This window comes from Rattus rattus, chromosome 6 (assembly GCF_011064425.1).
Source record: "Rattus rattus isolate New Zealand chromosome 6, Rrattus_CSIRO_v1, whole genome shotgun sequence".
Lineage (NCBI taxonomy): Eukaryota > Metazoa > Chordata > Mammalia > Rodentia > Muridae > Rattus > Rattus rattus.
In genome coordinates, this window is record NC_046159.1 from 42601166 (window position 1) to 42624391 (window position 23226).

At 36.4% G+C, this 23226-nt stretch overlaps 1 gene segment (V, D, J or C); it reads right to left on the reverse strand.

Annotated features, from left to right (window-relative positions):
* Positions 1–15965, reverse strand: part of LOC116904288 — a 72950-nt gene extending 56985 nt beyond the window's left edge. The window contains 1 exon segment of the V gene segment in view: positions 15885–15965. Coding sequence covers positions 15885–15933 — 49 coding nt within the window.
* Positions 15966–23226: the final 7261 nt, after the last annotated feature.

A 23226-nucleotide genomic window follows, 5' to 3' on the forward strand; every position in this document is an offset into this window, starting at 1 on the left:
TTTGGAAGTGAGATTATGTTTGTGTGCTTCTCTTCTCTTTGTTTTGTTGCAAAATGATTAGGTTCTTGCTTTTTCTAGAGTGTAGCTTGCACCCTTGTGTTGGGCTTTACCATTTATTATCCTTTGTAGGCCTGGATTTGTAGAAAGATATTGTGTAAATTTGGTTTTGTCATGGAATATCTTGGATTCTTCATCTATGTTAATTGAGAATTTTGCTGGATACAATACCTTGGGCTGGCATTTGTGTTCTCTTAGTGTCTGTGTTACATTTGTTCATCTTCTGGCTTTCACAGTCTCTGGTAAGAAGTCTGGTGCAATTTTTATAGGTCTGCCTTTATATGTCACTTGACCTTTTTCTCTTACTGCTTTTGATATTCTTTCTTTGTTTTGTGCATTTGGTGTTTTAACTATTATGTGACAGGAGGAATTTCTTTTCCTGTCCAATCTACTTGGAGTTCTGTAGGCTTCTTGTTTGTTTATGGGTATCTCTTTCTTTAGGTTAGGGAAGTTTTCTTCTATAATTTTGTTGAATATATTTTGTAGCCCTTTAACCTGGGAGTCTTCACTGTCTTCTATACCTATTATTCTTAGGTTTTATGAAGATTGTGCCCTGGATTACCTGGATGTTTTGGGCTAGGAGCTTTTTGCGTTTTACATTATCTTTGACAGTTGTGTTGCTGTTTTCTGTGGTATCTTCTGCCCCTGAGATTCTCTCTTCTTTCTCTGGTATTCTGTTTGTGATGCTTGTATCTATGACTCCTTGTCTCTTTTTTAGGTTTTCTATATCCAGGATTGTCTCCCTTTGTGCTTTTTCATTGGTTCTATTTCCATTTTTAAATCCTAAATGGTTTTGGTCAATTCCTTCACCTGTTTGGTTGTGTTTTCATGTAGTTCTTTTGGGGATTTTTGTGTTTCCCTGTAAGGGCTTCTATTTGTTTACTTGTGTTTTCCTGCATTGCTTTAAGGGAGTTCTTTATGTCCTTCTTAAAGTCCTCCATCATTATCATAAAATGTGATTTTAAATCTATATCTTGCTTTTCCTGTGTGTTTAGATACCTGGTAGTTTCTTTGGTGGGAGAACTGGGCTCAGATGATGCCAAGCAGTATTGGTTTCTGCTGCTTAGTTTCCTGCACTTGCATCTACCCATTGGATTGTCTCTGGTGTTTTCTTGTCTTGCTGTTTCTGAGAGTGACTTGACCCCCTTCTAGGCCTCTGTGTCAGCACTCCTGTATAACTGTTTTCCTGTTTTCTTTCAGCCTTTTCTGAGAAGAGGTGCTCTTATTTCAGGTGTGTAGGCACACTTGGTGACTGTCTTCCAGCTCTAGGCACCAGCAGGTATCAAAGGGTCCTGCCCCTGATTGCTCCTAGATACTTCCACCCAGTGGACACAGTTGGCACTATTCGATTCTCTCTTGGGTCTGGACTGTGGTCAGAGGGTAGTCTCCTCTGGCTTCTCAAGAGTGTCCATACTTCTGAGGGTACAGATCTCTCCCCCATGGGATTTGGGCTCAGGAAGCTGTTTGTCTGGTTCAGTTTTGTCCTGGGCACAGAACAGAACTGCAGGTATTGGCAGCTGACTGATCCCATATTCCTGTGTCCAGAGCCACTGTGCAGTTTCTCCCTAGACCAGAGATATGGGCAGAGGTATGAAGAACTGGCAGTCTGTCCTGTGGTCTCAGGATGTCTGCACTTCTGGGTGTTCAGCTCTCTTCCTCAGAGGACCTGGGCACTGATCAGTAGCCATTATGTCAAAACTGCAGAGACTGACTGCACATCACAGCTGCTAGAAGCAGGAATCAGAGAATAGGACACCAACCCACTCAAGCAGGACAACAACCCACTCAAACACTTATTCTTTTTCTTAATCAGAGTTATTTACATATTCCCCTAAGGTATGCATTTATTCAATTAATGACTAATGGGTTTTTGATATAAAAAGATACAATATATAACAGTATTTTTAAATTTTATATTTACATTGTTGTGTATAATACTTTGTATTTTAGACCATGCTCCTTCTGCTAAAAAATGAGGTATGTTCTAAAAGGAACATATAAAATACTGTAAAAAAATTTGTTAGTGGCTTGGCTCATTAAGGCCCACTCAATCTCATGTTGTTTCACCATTATCAGTTAATAAAAATGAAGTACTATTGACCTTTCTGTTATTGTATGAAGATTTCACTTCACTGAAATTGTAAAATATTTTCTGTATATATTACATATTTTTATGTACTCTACTTCTCTGTTCACATGGTGGGTGCATATGTACATCAATAGTATCCAATTGCCCCAGAACAGTTGTTAAATTTGCTGTTTTCCTGTAGCATGAAGTAAAATAAATCAGTTCAGATTCCCAATTGTTTTGGGGAAAATTCAAGTGCCTCAGTTGAAATACTGTCACTGTCTAATCTCTGAAGTTCTTAGTGTTATGTGCCTGACTTCATGTGAGAAATAAGTCTCACTATGCAGAAAAATTCATGACTTGTTTCCCAATATTTTTCAGTCTTTGTCACCCATGTTCATTATGTTTTGAAGGATCCGTTGCTCATTCAATAAAGAAAGAATTAATTGAACATCTGAATGATCAACTCTTGTTACCTAATCATAATGAACAAAACCCCACATTTAAGCAGAACTCTTTAACTGTGGAGAAGAACTACCTTTAAAAGTCTGTGATAGTGATGAGCGAGATAGGGTGAGGTAGAGAGAATAGAGGGAAGGCTGGACAAAAGAGGGGAGGTAGGTATACATGTATGTAGTTGGTAGAAAAAGACAGACATAGAAATAAACTAAAATTGGTGATAGATAGATAGATAGATAGATAGATAGATAGATAGATAGCAGGCAGACAGACAGACCAACAGACAGATAGTTGATGAAGTAAGTAGGTAGATACATTTTTGGTAGGCAGAAAGATAGACAGACAGACAGACTCATTGATTCAAGGTAGCATCCACAACCAAGGTTCTTGGTGAGCTACAGAACAATAATCAATGAAGGGTGCCTGTTATGCTTGTCCTTACGAAAGTTATAGCAAAGAATACTGTTCAGTTTGAATATATAAAAAAAAGCCATGCTGTTTCTATCTCTGCTCTGCGTGGAGCTGACATCATCTGTGCCACAGTCATCTGTGCCTGGATCCCACCAGGAGAGAGGTGGTCTTTCAGTACTGCTGACACACAGACATAGAGGAGGGACAAGCTAATGTTAAAGGACAGCAAGACCAGATAATACCAGAGATCACCAGATGGCCAGGTGCAAGTTCAAGAAGATAAGCAGGAGAAACCAAGGACATTTGGTATCTTCAAAATGCAATTCTCCCAATACAACAAGTGCATGATACCCCAACACTCTGGAAAAGCAAGATTCTGATTTAAAATCACATCTATGATGATGTTAGATGACTTTAATGAAGACACAAATAACTCCCTTAAAAAAATACAGGACAATGCAGGTATACATGTATAAGCCCTTATAAAGGAAATACAAAAACCCTTATAGAATCAATGGCAGGAAAAAACAAAAGGTGAATCAATTAAACAAAACCATCCAGCTTCTAAAAATGGAAACAATAAAGAAACCACAAAAAAGACAATCCTGGACATAGAAAACCTAGGAAAAGAGATCAGGAAGTCATAGATGCAAGTGTCACCAACATAATACAAGAGATAGAAGAGAGATTCTCAGGTGCAGAAGATACCGTAGAAAACTTTCACACAAGTCAAAGAAAATGCAAAACACAAAATATATAAACCCAAAACAACCAGGAAATCCAGGACACAATGAGAACATCAAACCTATGGATAATATATGTAGAAAAGAGAGAAGATTACCAACTTAAAGGGCCGGCAAATATCTTCAACAAAATTTTAAAAGAAAGAGATGCCCATAAGCATACAAGAAGTGTAAATTGCTCCGCAAAGATTGGATCAAGAAAGAAATTCCTCTAGTCACTTAATAGTCAAAACACCAAATGTACAAAACAAAGAAAGAATATTAAAAGCAGTAATGGAAAAAGGTCAAGTAACGTATAAGGACGGATCTATCAGAATTATAGAAGACTACTCACAAGAGACTATGAAGGCCAGAAGATTCTGGGCAGATATCAACCAGACCCTAAGAGAACATATATGCCAGCCCAGGTTACTATGTACAACAAAACATTCAATTAGCAAAGATGAAGAAACCAAGGTATTCTATGACAAACAAAATGTATACAATATATTTCCACAAATCTAGCCCTACAAAGGATAACCGATGGAAAAGTCCAACACAAGGAGGGAAGCTACATGCTAGATAAAGCAATAGAGTACTCATTTTTTAACTAACCCAAAAGAACATGGCCAAACAAACAAAATTCCACCTCTAACAAAAAAATAATAGGAAACAATAATCATTGGTGCCTAATATCTCTCAACATCAATGGACTCAATTTCCCAATAAAAAGACAAAGACTAACAGACCGCATATATAAACAGGATCCAGCATTTCTCTGCATACAGGAAACGGACCTCAGTAACAAAGACAGAAATTTTCTTAGAGTAAAAGGCAGGGGAGAAGTTTCCAAGCAAACGATCCCAAGAAAAAAAGCTGGGATAGCCATTCCAATATCAAATAAATAAATAAATAAATAAATAAATATTTCAATCAAAAGTTTTCAAATATGATAAGACAGGTTATTACATGCTTGCAAAGTAAAAATCCACCAAGATGAAATCTTTGTTCTGAATATATATACTCCAAATACAAGAGCACCAACATTCATAAAAGAAACCTTACTAAAGGCCAAAGTGCGCATTACACCTTGCACAATAATAGGGAGAGATTTCAACACCCCACTCTCATCAATGGACAGATCATGAAAACAGAAACTAAATACCAAAATAGACAAGTTAACAGAAGTTATGAACCAAATGGATTTAATAGATATTTATAAAACATTTCACCTACAAGAAAAGAATATACCTTTTTCTAAGCACCTCGTGGTACTTTCTCCAAACTTGACCATTTAATTAGTCACAAAACAGGCATCAACAGTTGCAAGAAGATTGAAATAATCCCATGCATCCTGTCAGATTAACACTGACTAAGACTGGTCTTCAATAACAACAAAACTACAGAAAACCTACATATATGTTGAAGTTGAACAATAGTCTACTCGATGATAACTTGGTCAAGAAAGAAATAAAGAAAGAAATTAAAAACTTTTTAGAATTTAATATAAATGAAGGCACAACATACCTACACTTACGGGAGACAATGACATTGCTAAGAGGAAAATGAATAGCCCTGAGGGCCACCAAAAAAAAAATAAATAAAGAAAAGCAAAACAAAACAAAAAACAAACAAACAAACAAAAAAGCCCAAACAGGAGAGAGCATACAGTAGCAGCTTGACAGCACACCTAAAGTCTCTAGAACAAAAAGAAGCAAATACACCCAAGAGGAGTAGATTGTAGGAAATAATCAAACTCAGGGCTTAAATCAACCAAGTAGAAACAAAAAGAACTTTACAAAGAACCAGCCAAAACAGGAGCTGACTGAAAAAAATCAACAAGATAGAAAAACCCTTAGCCAAACTAACCAGTGGGCACAGAGAGTGTATACAAATTAACAAAATCAGAAATGAAAAGAGAAACACAATAACAGAATCTAAGAAAATTCACAAAATCATTAGATCCAACTACAAAAATCTATATTCAACAAAACTGGAAAATCTGGATGAAATAGACAATTTTGAAACAGATACCAGGAATGAAAGTTATATCAGGATCAGAAAAACCATATAAAACATAAAACTCCTAAAGAAATAGAAGCAGTTATTAAAAGTCTCCCAACCAAAAAAAGCCTAGGACAAGATGGGTTTAGAGAAAACACAATTATGCTTATACCTAAACTACACAAAGACCCAACAAAAAAAAAGTGTACTTCAGACCAATTTCCCTCATCAATATTGATGGAAAAATACTCAATAAAGTTCTCACAAACTGAATTCAAAAACACATCAAAATGATCATGCCTCATGATCAACTATGCTTAATCCCAGGGATGCAGGGATGGTTCAATACATGTAAATCCATCAATGTAATCCACTATGTAAATGAACTAAAAAAAATCACATAACCATTTCATTAGATGCAGAGAAAGCATTTGACAAAAATTGCACCCCTTCATAATAAAGGTCCTGGAAAGATCAGGAAAACAAGGCCTATACCTAAACATAGTAAAACCAATATATAGCAAACCGGTAGCCAACATCAGTCTTAATGGAAAGAAATCTGAAGCAATCCCACTAAAATCAGAGGCTAGACAAGCTGCCCACTCTCTCCCTTCCTATTAAATATTGTACTTGAATTCACAGTAATTAGAAAACAAAGAGAGGTAAAATTGATAGAAATTGGAAAAGAAAAATGCAAAATATCACTATTTGCAAAGGATGTGATAGAATAATTAAATGACCCCAAAGGTTGCACCAGAAAACTCCTAAAATTGATAAACAACTTCACCAAAGTGGTTGGGTATAAAATTAACTCAAATAAATCAATAGCCTTCCTCTACTCAAAGGATTAACAGGCTGAGAAAGAAATTAGGGCAACAACACCCTTCACAATACTCACAAATAATATAAAATACATTGGCATGACTCTAACCAAACAAGAGAAACGTCTGTATGATAAGAACTTCAAGTCTCTGAAAAACAAAATTGAAGAAGATTTCAAAAGATGGAAAGATCCCATGCTCATGGATTGGCAGGATTAATATAGTACAAAAGACCATTTTGCCAAAAGCAATCTACAGAATCAATAGTTGCCATCAAAATTCCTAGTAAATTTTCACAGAGATAGAAATGGTAATTTTCAAATTTAACTGGAACAATGAAAAACCCAGTATAGCCAAATCTATCCTCAACAATAAAAGACCTCAAACTGTATTAGAGAGCAATAGTGATCAAAAATGAATGGTATTGGTACAGGGACAGGCAGGTAGATCAATGGAGTAGAATTGAAGACCCAGATATGAACACACACACCTATGTTCACTTGATCTTTGACAAAGGATCTAAAACCATCCAGTGGGGAAAAAAACAGCATTGTCAACAAGTGGTGCTGTTTCAACTGAACATCAGCATGTAGAAGAATGTAAATTGATCCATTCTTATTTCTTTGTATAAAGATCAAGTCCTAGTGGATCTTGGACCTCCACATAAAACCAAAAACACTGAAACTAATAAACAAGAATGTGGGCAAGAACATTGGCCACATCTTGTAAAGGGGACAATTTCCTATACAGAACACCAATGGCTTCTGTTCTGAGATTAAGAGTCAACAAATGGGACCTCATAAAATTGTAAAGTTTCTGTAAAGCAAAAGACACTGTCAATAGAATAAAATTGCAACCAAGTGTTTGGGAAAAGATCTTTACCAATTCTGCACCCAATTGGTAAAGAGGGCTAATATACAGTATATACAAAGAAGTAAGACGTTAGACTGCAGAGAATCAAATACCAGAGCTAAACAAGAATTCTCAACTGAGGAATATTGAATGACTAAGAAGCACCTAAAGAAATGTACAGCATCCATGGTCATCAAGAAAATGCAAATCAAAACAATGCTAAAATTCCACCTAACACAAGTCAGAATGGCTAAGATCAAAAACTCAAGTTCCAGCAGGAGCTGGCAAGGGTATGAAGAAATAGAACACTCCTCCACTGTTGGTGGGACTGCAGGCTGGTACAACAACTCTGGAAAAATCTCTGGCAGTTCCTCGGAAAACTGGACATAGTACTTCCTGAGGACCAAGCTATACCACTTCTGGGCATATGCCCAAAAGAAGCTGCAACATATAACAAGGACACATACTCAGCTATGTTCATAGCAGCCTTATTTATAATAGCCAGAAGCTGGAAAGAACTGAGATGTCCCTCAATAGAGCAATGGGTATAGAAAATGTGGTACATTTACACAGTGAAATACTACTCGACTATTAAATACAATGACTTCATAATCTTTTACACAAATGGATAGAACTTGAAAATATCATCTTGTTTGTGGTAACCCAATCACACAGGAACACACAGGGAAGGTACTCCCTGATAAGTGAATATTAGCCCAAAAGCTCAGATTACCCAAGATACAAGTCCAGACCACATGAAGCTCAAGAAGAAGGAACACCAAAGTGTAGATGCTTAAGACTTTCTTAGAAGGGGGAAAAAAACTCTTAAGGAGGAAATACAGAGACAAAGTGTGGAGCAGGAACGGAAAGGCCACCCAGATACCGCCCCACAATAGGATATATCTCATAAATAGCAAGCATACCCAGACAGTTGTTGATGCCAAGAAGTGTAAGCTGACAGGAGCCTGATATAGCTTTCTGGTGAGAGGCTCTGCAAGACCCTTACCAAAACAGAGGCAGATGCAAACAGCAAACCACTGAGCTGAAAACAGGGTCCCCAGTGAAGGAGTTAGAGAAAGAACTGAAGTATCAGAAGGGATTTGCAACAGTATAAGAAGAACTCAATATCAAACAACCAGACCCCCACCCCAGAGCTCCCAGGGACAAAATCTCTATCCATGAGAACACAGGGATGGACCTATGGCTCCATCTGCATATGTAGCAGAGGATGGCCTTGTTGGGCATCAATGGGAAGAGGGGCCCTTGGTCTTTTCAAGTCTTGATGCCCCAGTTAGGGGAATGTCAGGTGGAGAGGTGGAATGGAGTAGGTGGATAGATGTGGGAACACCCTTATAGAAGGAGGGTACGAGATAGTGAGTTTATGGAATGGAAACTGGGATATTGAATTATCATTTACAATGAAAGTAGAAAAATGTATTTAAATAAAAAACACAATAGTGAATTGAGACATCATGAAGATACTGAGGTACTTAAACAAATCACATGGCACTGCAAGAAGGATATGAAATGCTCCTTGTCTATACCTTGATTCACTGTATGAGAATAGTATGCACACAAATGCTGCTTCTGTGCCTGTCAGTGTAGAGAAGAGCTACATTTTTATAGTTCCTATAGATGTCCCAGAAATCTTTGTTGTTACTGAATCATCCCTCAGAGGCACTGTGGGGAGCTACTGCAAACTTCTCACTCTTTAACTTCTTCATAGAGAGCATCTGTCCATATTGTGTTTTCATTCACCCAAGCATCATGTTCATCTGTAATCCTACAAGCACCCTAAGACACAGAGAAATGTGAATCATTCACAGATTTGAGAAACAGTAGGAAAACCTGGAAAAGCCATGGGCACTCTGTTGTACTGCCCCAAAACTGTCTTTGAATGCAGGTAACAGCAACTGAAAAGAACCACATCTCAGTAGGCAGGCAAACCTCAGGTTGCAAAGCTTCAGTCACTGGGATACTTGCAGGGTTTGTTAATGTTGTATACAATTGAAGAATTACATTGAGTACAATAGTATACACACTTTAAACTAAGAAGAGCCTTCAGTTGTCAGGCTACTATCTAGGTATATTTCCACAAGAACAACTTTTTTAATTGATCAGTCAGATTTATATCTTAAGTTCTCACTCCACAAAATTTTCACACAATAAACTCTAAACCAATGAATAATGATATGATCTGCCCACCTATATAAGACAAATTGTCCTATAAAGATTCATCCCTTATGAAATAGCTACCTCTGGCCCTTTAAGGCCACATAGATCTGCACCATCCTTCTCCTTCATCTTAGTTCTTCTTCCTCTTTCTCCTCTCTCTCTCCCCCTTTTCAAAACTCTGTGTGTGCCTTATATTTTCACCACACAGTCATAGACCTTTTCTTATCTTGTGCCTGCCCTTACCTACATAAAGACAACAATCTACTCTTCACTCTTTCTGTCTAATTAAAAAAGGAACTTTTCTCTCAAATATAATATGAGCACAACTATTACCATTCTGTAAATATAAAGTATAAAATACCTATCACCCAGTCCATCATTTTTGTCAAATAAAACATTCTGTTATCTATCTTAGCATAGAAAAGGCTTACAATTTATGTTTTATAACTTGGCTAGCTTATATACTACCTGAAACCTATCTAATTAAATATGTATTCCTAATGTTAAATAGCTTGTGTGGACTATGAGACTATAATTAGTCTTCAACCCCATCAAAACTATGAGATATTATCTGAAAATATCAGAAGCCTAACACGGCTTCCAGAACTAAGAAAAGTTGTAGAGACAACAGCCTACCTATACAATCACCTGTTTGCAACACACAAGAGCATCACTCTTCAGCCTCTAGCCTAGTATCATATGACAATCCTTTATAACACAGAATTTTGAAGGACTGATTATTCTGATTTCACAGAGATTATCAATTGACTATTCTTCAAGTGTAACTTTTTCTGGACAGAATCCTGTCTCTAGATGAAAAAGACAATTTCTGTTCAGTGGCTACCTAGCCACAATGGAAGTAGAGAAACTCAACTTCTTCTTTGAATTTACAAAAGGGGAGGTGCTAGGAGCAGATCTATCTCAACAACAAAAAAAAACAATAAATAACATTAAATATCACATTTTGTGGATTTCTGACATATTTGAAAGTTAGAAAAATAATCCAGGATGTTATCTGTTAACTACTCTTATCAATTTCAAATAAATTATCTTGAAAACACCCTAACAACAAACTTAGAGCCATGAATTTGCTATTTGGCCACTAACTCATAAGTTTAATCATTTCAGTTCAGTAATAAAAGCAATTATAGGACTGGATTTTTGTATTCTTAAATGAGTTGTATAGGTACAATGTCTAAATGAGAGTAACAATATTGATCCCAATTTTATATCTATAAAATTCATACTAATATAAATTTTAAATTTGTATCAAATAAATTCCATACCAACGTAAGAAATTATAAATTCAACTTAGTAACAAATATAAGGATTTCTTCCAAATGAGATTATTGCTGTACAATTTTATCTAACTCCTCCCTGTTAAATTATTGCCATCTCTAAATTCCCCAGAAAGACAACCTCACAACAACCACTCTCAGTGCCCATATCAAGGACACTGGGTCAATAACTCTTCACAACTTCTTCAGTCTGAATATGGGTATTGCAATATGTTGAAGGCAGGGATGTAGAGGAAATGAGGGAGCTGTTTGGCCTTAAAACAGCTACCCAGCTATTGATGTAGTATCTAATATCTGTCTTGAATGGATCTGGCTGAAAGTCCCTGAGACCAGGAGTTCAAACAGGTCACTTCAGCTCATCTGGCAAAGACATTCACCAAAGCTCTTCATTCTATAATATATAAATCTCAAAACAATATTTTAGTATCATTAAGATATCTATCTGTATGGATTGTTTCAGTCCATGTAGGGTGTACAGACTGGTTAGGGTGAAATGTTGTTCTTTTTTTGTTTTATTTTTTGAATGTAGTTCTTCAGAAGGTCTACCTCTATAAAATCCCATCCATATAGTTCTGGAAGGTGTCTAGAGCCAAATTACCTTTTCTAAAAATGCAAAGACAAAACCTTTTTGCCAAATCAGCATACCCTTTAGTCAGAAACCAGAAAAGATTGTATCTTGTATTCTGTCCCAGAGAAATAATATTATCACAAAGCTCAAAATCACACTCATTTTGAAAATTAAAACAATCTGAAACAAATGAAGTAAGCTAAACAATACTGTATGAGCCTATTAAAGTTCTCTAATCTGTCAAGTCAGGAAATCAACCCAAAATTCCCATAGAGCCATTTTAGAAAGAATATGAGCCTCCCACAGACCAAAATATACCATTTATCTGTTAAGCTATCTACCTGGAGCTTCAGACTTCCACTCACTAATAACTTCTTTAATACATGTCCATTATGCACTCTGCCTGTTGCTACAAACTTCAATTTTTCCCTGTAGTAGTTGTGAATTTCAGGCAGAATCTCCCAAGTGACTTGGGCAAAATCTGTGTTTTCGCCTTCTAACTGTATAAAAAAATTTAATCACACTTCTATTAATACCTACTAATAAGAAACAGGCAGCTTGTCAAACCAGGAGCCCTGTTAGAGAGAATATGAGTATCCTGTAAGACTTATTAGTGAATTATATTGATACCATCTTTCTGTTATGTTTTCTACCTGGAATTTCAGACATCCAATCACTAACAATTTTTATATAATCATTTATTAATTTAATTTAAAAGACACATTTTCTTCTTTTGCTTGAGGTGCTTTTAAGGCATGACCAACAGCCCTACAGAAGCTAGAAAGGTGTTAGTCATCTGTGGAAAGGAATCTCCATGAGGGCTGCTTCCTTTTGCTCAAGAAGCAATTGCTTACATCATTGCTTAGCAACACTTGATTCAGCTCTGACACCTTATTCATCTTTAATATTCAGATTCAGACAAGTGTTTCTAGAGACAGGGCAGGTTGAGTCTTTGAAACCAAGCAAGTGAAAGTTGTCACTTGGCAATATTCACCCTAAGATTCTCAGTACAATCCGACTCTTCAGCTTGTACCCTATGTTGGAAATGGAAATTTATTTTCCCTTTAGACTCTTTTAGGTCCTTCTGCCTCTGTTCCCATTTCACCTTGTTTTCCTTTTTTATTGGATATTTTTTAGTTACATTTCAAATGTTATTCCTCTCCCAGTTTCCTGTCCATGGACCCCTATCCCATGCCCCTTCCCTATTCTTCTATGAGGGTGTTCATCCTCCCTCAAAACACACTCTTCCAGGCTCCCTATCCTGACATTTCCCTACACTGGGGATCCAGCCTTGGCAGGTCCAAGAGCTTCTCCTCCCATTGGCGTAAACAAGGCCATTCTCTGCTACATATGCAACTGGAGCGATGGATTTGTCTTTAGGTAGTGGTTTAGTCCCTGGGAGCTCTGGTTGGTTGTTATTGTTGTTCTTATGGAGTTGCAAGCCCCTTTAACTCCTTCAATCTTTTTTTAACTCCTCCAACACTGACCCAGTTCTCAGTTTAATGGTTTGTGGTGAGCATTCGCCTCTGTATTTGTCATGCTCTGGCATGCCTCTCAGGAGACAGTTATATCAGGCTTCAGGCAGCATGAACTTCTTGGCATCAGCAATATTGTCTGGCTTTAGTGGCTGTATATGGGCTGGATCCCCAGGTGGAGCAGTCTCTGAATGACCTTTCCTTCAGTCTCTGCTCCAAACTTTGTCTCTGTATTTCCTCCTGTGAATAATTTTATTCCCTTTTCTGAGAAGGACTGAAACATTAACACTTGCCCTGTGGTTATAGTTACAATTCCCAGTAATTCTTTAAAATCAAAACTCAGTAAGCTGGTAATTATTCAATCAGAATTATATCTTGAGTTCTCACTCTACAAAATGTCCATACAATAAACTCTAAACCAATCAGTAATAATACAGACTGCACACATGTATAAGACAAATTTTCCTATAAGGATCTATCCCTGATGAAATATTAATAAATAACTGTGGCCCTTTAAGGCCACACAGATCTGGGTGGTCCTTCTCCTCCTACATCTTGGTTCTTCTTCCAAGAGCATCCTTAATTATAAAAAGCATCAATAAAACTTGCAGAACCAACAATTATGTGGCACAGCCATTTCTTAGATGAACAGTGTAAGTCATGAAGCCAGCATAGCTTTTTTGACAATGTGCCAGCAAAGCTGAGCCACACTCTATGATTGCTGACCTGATGTCCTTTATTATCAATTTGAGTCTTTGCATGTTACACTCTTTGGGGCTATTAACATAATGATTCAGACATGGCTTCTCTGACAAAATTATTTCTGAATTCCCCTAAGAAAGTCCTAAATATATTACTTTGGCTCTCAAAGGAAAAAAAAGAAACCTTAGTTGACCCTATTAGGAAATCTTCTCTGTGCCTTGGAAATTGTTATCTTCTAATAATGTAGTTCTTGAAACAAAATAATTAGAATAGTTTCATCTCACAGGAGGCTGTCAAGGTTCAGCAGGACAGGATAAATAATGACAACAAATCATAGCACAGTATCCATTTTCAAGCTATGTGGAATTTCTTAGAATGATAGCACACAAGATAAACACAATACTTATTAAGTCCCTAGTAATAACTCAGTAAAAAAAGCTAAAATTTCTAAAATAATATGATATTATGTATAGATAATCTAAGAATGATATGAAAGAATGCAAGAAGAATAAAGTATTAGGTTTACACCTGGTTGTTGTAATGATAATTAATGCAAAAACAAAACAATTCCTTTGGTAAACAAATACTTATAAGATTACAAATAAAAACTACAACAATTCCTAAGCCTAAAATCTCAAGATTAGGCAAATCTTGAAATAATATGATTCACCATTAAAGGATAATAATATACTGCTTACATAAGGATGATTCACAAGGACTGAATCATATTCTATCTATATTCTATGAATCTTGAAAGCACAACATGCTGCCAGTCAAAAAAAACATGCTTGCTTGCTTGCTTGCTTGCTTGCTTGCTTGAGATAAAATGATTTGTAGAATTTTAAGAATAGGGATATGGAGTTGATGATAATTTTTTACCCTTGTTTAACTGGAACCCTGGGCACACAAGAAATATATGCCCACGAGAAAATGATATGATCTGTATTTCTTGAAAGTATGAATATTTTTGAATCTGTAAAAATAAAGACATATTTTGATTGTTAGTCGGTTAGACTTGCAAAGCACTCCAGTCTTGGTGTCCTACTCATCCCTTCCATTGAATGTTCCTTTAAGCATAATGGAGCCCACTCATAGATGCCAGCCTCCAGCAATTATGCCAGAATCACAAGATCAACATGAAGACTGAGGAAACATTGAAAATGAAGTAAAGATAAATCCCTAAACGAATATACAGAATTTCTGTCCACATAGTCCCTTAGAAATATAGAATCTACACAATTATTTTAAAAGGCATTAGAATTTAACAATTATACACATTTTATTAAAAGAAAGCAACAAAAATGAAGCTCAAAGAAATCATGAAAAACAGTTAAAATCATCAAAAATCAGCTAGATTAATGACATGAGACAATACAATGGCGGTTACAAGAAGGACCAGAAATTAGTGGCACTTGAGATCTAGTCAAACCACTCATCCAGCCAGATGAGTTTAGCTAGAGCTCTCAGCAATTACTCTAGTTCCCCTGCACTCCCTTCACAGAGACACAGAGTGCTCTGTTATTCTCCAGTCATGCATCACATTGCAAAGTGGGCTGTCCTAAACAAGGAAGTTTTTGTTAGGGTCTGTATCACTGTGTGAGGAATATATGAACTTTGACAGCAGTAATAAACTCCCAAATCCTCTGCCTCCACTCTGCTGATTTTAAGTGTAAAATCTGTCTCTGATCCAGTGCCACTGAACCTGTCAGGGACTCCAGAGTCCAGTTTGGACACCAGATAGATTAGGCGCTTTGGAGACTGGCCAGGCCTCTGAAATACCCAATTCAAATATGTCTTTCCATCACTATATTTGAGGCTCTGACTCGATTTGCAAGAGATAGAGGCTGATTGTCCAATGGCAACTGACAAAGAGAGTGGAGTCTGAGTCATCACAATATCACTGCGGGTTTCTGAAATTATAAAAAAATAATGTAAAGTCACTTACAAGCTTCTTGAACAATCTTTTTAAAAGTTTTTTTATGTTATTCCTTTCTGATGAGATCCTGGCAGTCTTGGAGATTTAAAAATATTTTATATCAAATGCTTTTTCACAAAACAAGTGATTTAAAGGTTCTAAACATCAGAGTCTACACCACTCCATCCAAATCTATGTCAGAGTCTTAATCTTAGCACAGCTACTCTTTCATCTGGAATTTCTCATTAAGATATAACAAAACCTCGCATGCCCATCCTGGAGAATGAACAACACACATAGGCAGGCAGAGGTCACCATCCATCCCCAATCTCCTCCTCCACATTCCACTCTCCTTACCCTGGATCCAGAGCATTAGCAGAAACAGGAACTGGGCAGGACTCATCATTTTGAGGAAGTGAACTTAGGAGAGTGATCAGTGAAGGCAAGAGGACAGTTGAGATTTTATCTCATGTCAGTGGGGCAAAGACCTCTCTAGGGAGAAATATGCAAATGCTCTGGTGTATGTAACAGTATACATAGAAGAGACAGTTATATGGGATTCTTGAATGGGAAAATAACTCAAAACAGAAAGTAATAAAACAAAATATGGTTACTGAAGGGAAAATAACAGGATGTTAAAGCACTGTCAATGCAGTTTAAATCACTTATAAATATGGATCAACAATTCAGTCTTTCTGTGTAGTTAGAAATTTACTTAAATTTGGTCTATACACATGACTAAATTGCAGAGAATGGGGAATATACTTGATACACACAGCTAGTTATCATATGGAATGGACTGAGCTTCCACGTCTTTGTGCTCGAAGTCTCTAGTGAATTGCAAATTCTTGTTAAGATAAAACAAAGATGCATTCAACTCTCTCTTCGACTTATTGACTATATTCTGACTCTGTATTATAAATATACTTTTATTATAATCTTCATTTATTAAAGGAAGAGTGTAATTCAATACTTTAAGCATTAGCATACTTACTATATACATTCATGAAAATGCAGATATCTAATAATCAACATTTGCCTGTAGAGAAACAAATACATCATTCTCATAATGTCAAAATCTTTTTGGATCAATTTCTCTTTCTCTTACATTTCAGACAATCTCTGAATTTCTGGTGGTTTCAGACATAGGTATTTTTACTTATGTGTTTTTCATTTCTCAAATGTCATTTGAATGAAACCATATAGTACTTGTCCTTCAGTGAATTAATTTTCACATTGTTACTGTTTCCTTACAGGTACACTAATGTACTTTGAATACATAAATCATATATCTCTGTTGCTTGATCTTCTGGTAATGATAACATTTATTCTTGCATATGGATATTTTTCTTTCTCTCCCATGAGTAACTATGAATAAAGTACTATGAAAGTTTTTATCAGATGACATTTGAATGTACATCTTCAAACTGACAACATACATGGACAAGTACTTGACAGCTTCCACATGAGAAATAAAAATGAGTTCATTGAATATAAACAGCTTTATGCAGGAATGACAATGTTTTGAAAGTACAAACTTCTCCCAGTCATTGTAACATATATTTCTTTTTACTCAAGAAATAATTAAGTATAAGGAATGCTCCTATGTTGATGCTTTCTGGCATAATTTCTTCCTTTTTCTAGTAAGGAAAACAAAATATCAACATAATAATGCAATAATCAATTATTTATTTTTAAAATCAAATCCTCTATTTTTAAAAAAATATCAGTTTCATTTTTCTAGATATGTTTTATTCATTTTTATTAGATGTTTTTATTTAAATTTCCAATGTTATCCCCTTCCCTAGTTTCACATCCATAAACCTGCTATCCCATCATCCCTCCTCCTCTTCTGTGAGGGTGTTTCAATCCACCTACCCCTTTCTGCATCTCCACCATAACATTCCTCTACACTGGGGCATCAAGCCTTAGCAGGACCAAGGGTGTCTCCCCTGATTGTGCTCAACATGGTTGCCTTCTGCTACATATGGTGCTGGAGCCATGGGTCTTTCCATGTGTCCCCTTTGAATGGTAGTTTAGTGCCTGGGAGCTCTGGTTGTTTGGTATTATTTTTCTTATGGGGTTGCAAGCCCCTTCACCTCCTTTAATCCTTTCCCCAACTCCTCCAATGGGACACCATTCTCAGTTTAATGATTGGCTGCCAGTATCTCCATCTGTATTGTCATGCTCTGGCACTGCCTCTCAAAAGGCAGATATATCAGGTTCCTGTCAGCATGTACCTCTTGGCATCACCAATAGTGACTGGGCTTGGTGGATGTATATATGTGGTAGATCCCCAGGTGGAGCAGGCTCTAAATAGCAACTCCTTCATTCATTCTCTACTCCAAACTTTGTCTCCATAGCTCCTGCTATGAATATTTTTGTTCATGCTTCTAAGAAGAACTAAAGCGTCTGTGCTTTGGTCTTCCTACTTCTTGAGCATCATGTGATCTATGAATTGTATCTTGGGTACTGTGAGGTTTGGGGCTAATATCCACTTACCAATGAGTGCATACCATGTGTGGTTTCCTTTTTTTTTCATTGGGTTACCTTTCTCAAGATGATGTTTTCTAATTCTATCCATTTGCAAATGAACTTCATGAAGTTATTGTTTTTAATACCTGAGTAGTACTCTATTGTGTTCATGAACCACATTTTCTGTATACATTGCACTGTTGAAGGACATCTTTTTTCTTTCCAGCGACTGGCTATTATAAATAAAGCTGCTAAGAATATAGTGGAACAAGTGCCCTTGTTGTGACTTGGAGCATCTTTTGTGTATATGCCTAGGAGTGGTATAGCTGGGTCCTCAGGTAGTACAATGACCAGTTTTCTGAGGAAACTCTAGACTAATTTCCACAGAGGTTGTACCTGCTTTCAATCCCAACAATGAAGGAGTGTTCCTCTTTCTCTACATCCTTGACAGCAACTATTGCCACCTGAGTTTTTGATCATAGCATTTCTGACTGGAGTGACCTGGAATCTCAGGTTTGTTTTAATTGTCATTTTCCTGATAACTAAGAATGTCGAACATTTCTTTAGATGCTTCTCAGCCATTCAATATTCCTAAGTTGAGAATTCTTGTTTAGCTCTGTACCCCATTTTTGATAGGGTCATTTGATTCTCTAGAGTCTAACTTCTTGAGTTCTTTGTATATATTGGATATTAGCCCTCTATTGGATGTAAGATTGGTAAAGATATTTTCCCAAACTGTTGCTTGCTGTTTTGTCCGAATGACAGTGTCCTTTGCCTTACAGAAGATTTACAATTTTATGAAGTCCCATCTGTTGATTCTTGATCTTAGAGCATAAATTGTTGGTCCTATGTTTAGGAAATTTTACCCTTGGCCTGTGTGTTTGAGGTTCTTCCCTACTTTTACTTCTAATAGCTTGAGTGTATCTGGTTTTATGTGGAAGTCCTTGACCCCTTTGTACTTGAGTTTTGTTTTGGGCAACAAGAATGGATCTATTAGCATTCTTCTACATGCTGATGTCCAGTTGAATCAGCAACATTTGTTGAAAATGCTATCTTTTATCTACTGGATGGTTTTAGCATCTTTGAAAAAGAACAAATAACCATAGGTGTATGGGTTCATTTCTGAGTCATTAAGACTATCCCACTGATCTTCCTACTAGTCTCTGTACCAATACCATACAGTTTCATCACTATTGCTCTGTAATTCAGCTTGTGGTCAGTAATGGTTATTCCCTCAGAAATTCTTTTACTGTTGAGGGTAGTTTTCGATGTCCTTGGTTGTTTTGCTTTTTTGTTTTTATTTTTTGTTATTCCAAGTGAATTTACAAATTGCTTTTCCTAACACTATGAAGAATCAAATTGGAACTTTGATGGAGATTGCATTGAATCTGTAGATTGTTTTTGTCAAGATCACCATTTTTTACAATATTAATCCTGTCAATCTATGAGCATAGAAGATCCTTCAATATTCTTAGATCTACTTCAATTTCTTTCTTCAGAGACATGAAGTTCTTGTCATACACATCTTTCACTCACTTGGTTAGAATCACCCTTCACAATAGTCACAAATAATATACAATACCTTGGTGTGACTCTAACCAAGCAAGTCAATGCAATTTTACTTTTGAAAATTATTCTATAATCATATCCCTTTTGAAAATAGAGCAAGTATCACAGCAAACACCTCATCAAAGAGAATATGCATAATGTAACTCAGTACAAAAATATATACTATATATTTGATACTGGGCATGTAAGGAATGTTATTAATAAACTACTACTTATCTGTGAGAATGCATCAAGTGCAGAACACTGACAAACAAAATGATCAAATGGTTGTAGGACAATCTGAATTTCTATTTACCGTTGGTGGAAATGCGAATAGTGACACCAGTATGAAGAACAATCTGGTGATATTATTACAGAGCATGTTCTTACTCTGTCATACTGAATGCTCTGTGTTCACTTAAAGCAATTAGAACCTTAGAGCTTTATTGATTTTTAAACTTCCATTCTTCTAAAAGGAATCTAAAACATTTGCATTTTGACAGCCATCCATAGTCAAATGTTTGTAAAATCAACTTTAATTTGCCACTAATTTCAACTCATAACAACTGAACTTGAGTCTCCAGAATGATGGACACTCGAGGTCCCACATGGATCTTGATAGGTTCATGTTCTAACTTTTTTACATAAGTGAGTTACTGTATTTACTGTGAAAAATATTTGGACATGTTTTTCTGAAGTGTATTGAAGAGTACATGGAAATCATAAAAACAAAAATGACTTTACTTATAAAAACTGTTTTCACTCAGCATAAAAATATGATGCATTTTAGCATTGACCTCTGTGTGCCTGGAACAAATTTCCTTGTATGAATTAGAACACTGTTCCAATTGGACTTGAGAAAAAAAAAAACAGGTACCGTGTAACGTCTTCATTCAGGCTTAAATGCTTTTGTTCTGTGTTATGGCTCAGTGAAATTAATCATGCTTATTATATCAGGGAAATCATTCTCAGATATTGATTGTATAGCCAAAGTGGAATAAAGTCAGTCCAGCTGGAAGGGAACATCTGGGGTATTATTAGTTAAATGTGCCCGTAACTGCAAGCTTTGTTGTACCTCAGAAATGCTCACAACCACTTAAGTATCCCATGAGAGGCAGAAGGGCAGCTCAGCTTCACACTTCTGCTTTCCATCATTGGTTCATGTTATGTATAACCAAAAGTGGGAAACTACAACTATGGGGATAGTCATAACTTCCACACTCTCTAATTCCAAGTTTTCGATGCTGAGGGTAAATCCTGTTTGTGAGCTGCTACCATTGAACTTCGAGTGGATTCCAGAGAAGAGATCAGTACCATATTTGATGAGGAGGAGCCTTTGAGCACAGCTTGTTTTTTTGTTTTTTTGTTTTTTTGTTTTTAATTTTTTGGTTTGGTTTCTTGTTTGTTTGTTTGTTTTTCTTTTTGTTTTTTGTTTTTGGTGCCAGTGCATATGTATGGACTGTCCTCATAGGATAGCAGCTGTTGGTGACTCTCTTCTCTAGAATCTACACAGGATAACGGGATACTTGATTGTTGTGGTAAAATTTAAAATGTAGGTTTCTTTTACCCTGACCTAGAGTCAGAACCTTGTTGCCGCATGGCATCTGTGAGATATTTTCATCTCAGTCAAGAAAGCATCTCACCCAGTCTGCTCCATCCCATATCACACTGCCAATGGCTATTCTCTTAGTATGGCAACAATCTATAAGTCTATCCAATTCACAAGACAGGTTGACACCATGCCAAACATACATATCTCAATTCTGTGGAAGACCACACACTCTCTTCAACTGCATTAAAATGCCACATGAAAGAACACACAACACAATAACCTCTGAACCAATTGATAAGATATAATTTGCTTATCTAGACATACAAAATCCTGTACACATCCATCCCTTAAGAATATTCATAACAACTTGCAAATGTACAGAGAGGAATCTTAACATCTGCCTCCATGTTCTCTGGACTGCTTCTCTTTCTCTTCTCCAGTCTCCTTCTCCTCTCTATAAAACTTTTCTCCTGCCCTTTCTTCCTTCTTTTCCAATGACAAGGCTCATTCTATCCTGTACAAGCCTTCACCTACATAATGACATCATCCTGCACTGGATCATTAAAATGTTACTTCTGGAGGCTGAAACCATATGAAACATTAGCTAAACATATTTTAAAACCTGGCTGTGTACATAAAAAGCATCATTAAGCCACTTTGAAAATTGGAAGGAATATTGTTATTTTCTCAATTTTCCATCTAAACAGTAACAATTACATAAAATGCAGAGCTCCCAAGTGAAGAAAAATATTTAGATATTTAAGTAATATCCTTTAATTTCTAATAGTGTGACGTGAAATGCAGAGGAGCATACGTACAAACAAGCTGTGGCAGTGAGAGCATTTTGCTATTTCTCTGTGTATACGCTTATCATGGGACAGGACGAGGTATACCATATTATAATCAGGTAGACAACTTAAAAGTTACTTATGTAAATAATGGGAATTTCAAGTTACTTTAAATACTATCACTAGATAGCATGCTCCTTCATCCCTACCTGAATAAATCATTTCTCCCTCTGCTGGTCATCTGATGAAGTGTTGCAATTTGTCCTGGTGTCATAAACTAAGATGGAACATACTTCTTTTTTATTCCTGGTGGGTTTTTTATTTATTTTTTGTTTGTTATTTATTTATTTATTTATTTATTTATTTATTTATTTACATTTTAAATACTGCCCCCTGCTCATTCTCCCTTCCACAAACACCTCATTCCAACCACCCTCCACTTTGTGTCTAAGAGCTTGTTTTTCCACCCATCCACTCCTACCTCATCCCTCTAGCATCCCCCTAAGCTGGGGCATCAAACCTACACAGGACTAAGAGCCTCTCCTTCTATTCATGTCAATTAAGAAAATCCACTGATACATATGTAGCTGGAACAATGCACCAATCCATGTATACTCAATACTTGGTGGTTTAGCCCATGAAATTCTGGGAGTGTTGAGTTAGTCGATATTGTTGTTCTTCCTGTGTGGTACTTCAGTCCTTCCTCTAACTCTTCCTTTGGGGTCACCAGGCTCGAAATGATGATTGGCTGTGAGTAACTGCATCTGTATTAGTCAGGTACTCACACATCTCTTGGCATCAACAATAGTGTCCCATTGTGTACCATAAATTTGGATATGTTCTGTCATCATTTTCATTGAATTCCATGAAGTCTTTAATTTCTTTATTTCTTCCTGACCATGTTATCATGGGGTAGAAAGTTGTTCAGTTTCCATGGGTATGTGGGTTTTCTTGGGGGATAGATTTTTTGTTTTTTCTTTTTGTTTGTTTGTTTGTTTTTTCTTATTGATATCTAGCCTTAGTCCATGGTAATCTTACAGGATGCATTGGATTATTTCACTCCTCTTATATTGGTTGAGGCTTCGTTTGTGACCAATCATATGGTCAATTTTGGAGAAGGTACCATGAGTTGCTGAAAAGTATAGTCTTTTGTTTTAGGATGAAATGTTCTGTAGATATCTGTTAAATCCACAGAGGTTTGGTTCATAACCTCTAGTAATTTCACTGTGTCTCTGTTTAGTTTTATTTCCATGATCTGTCCATTAATGAGAGTGGGTTGTTGAAGGCTCCCACTTATTGTGTGGGGTTCAGTGTGTGTTTTGAGGTTTAGTAAAGT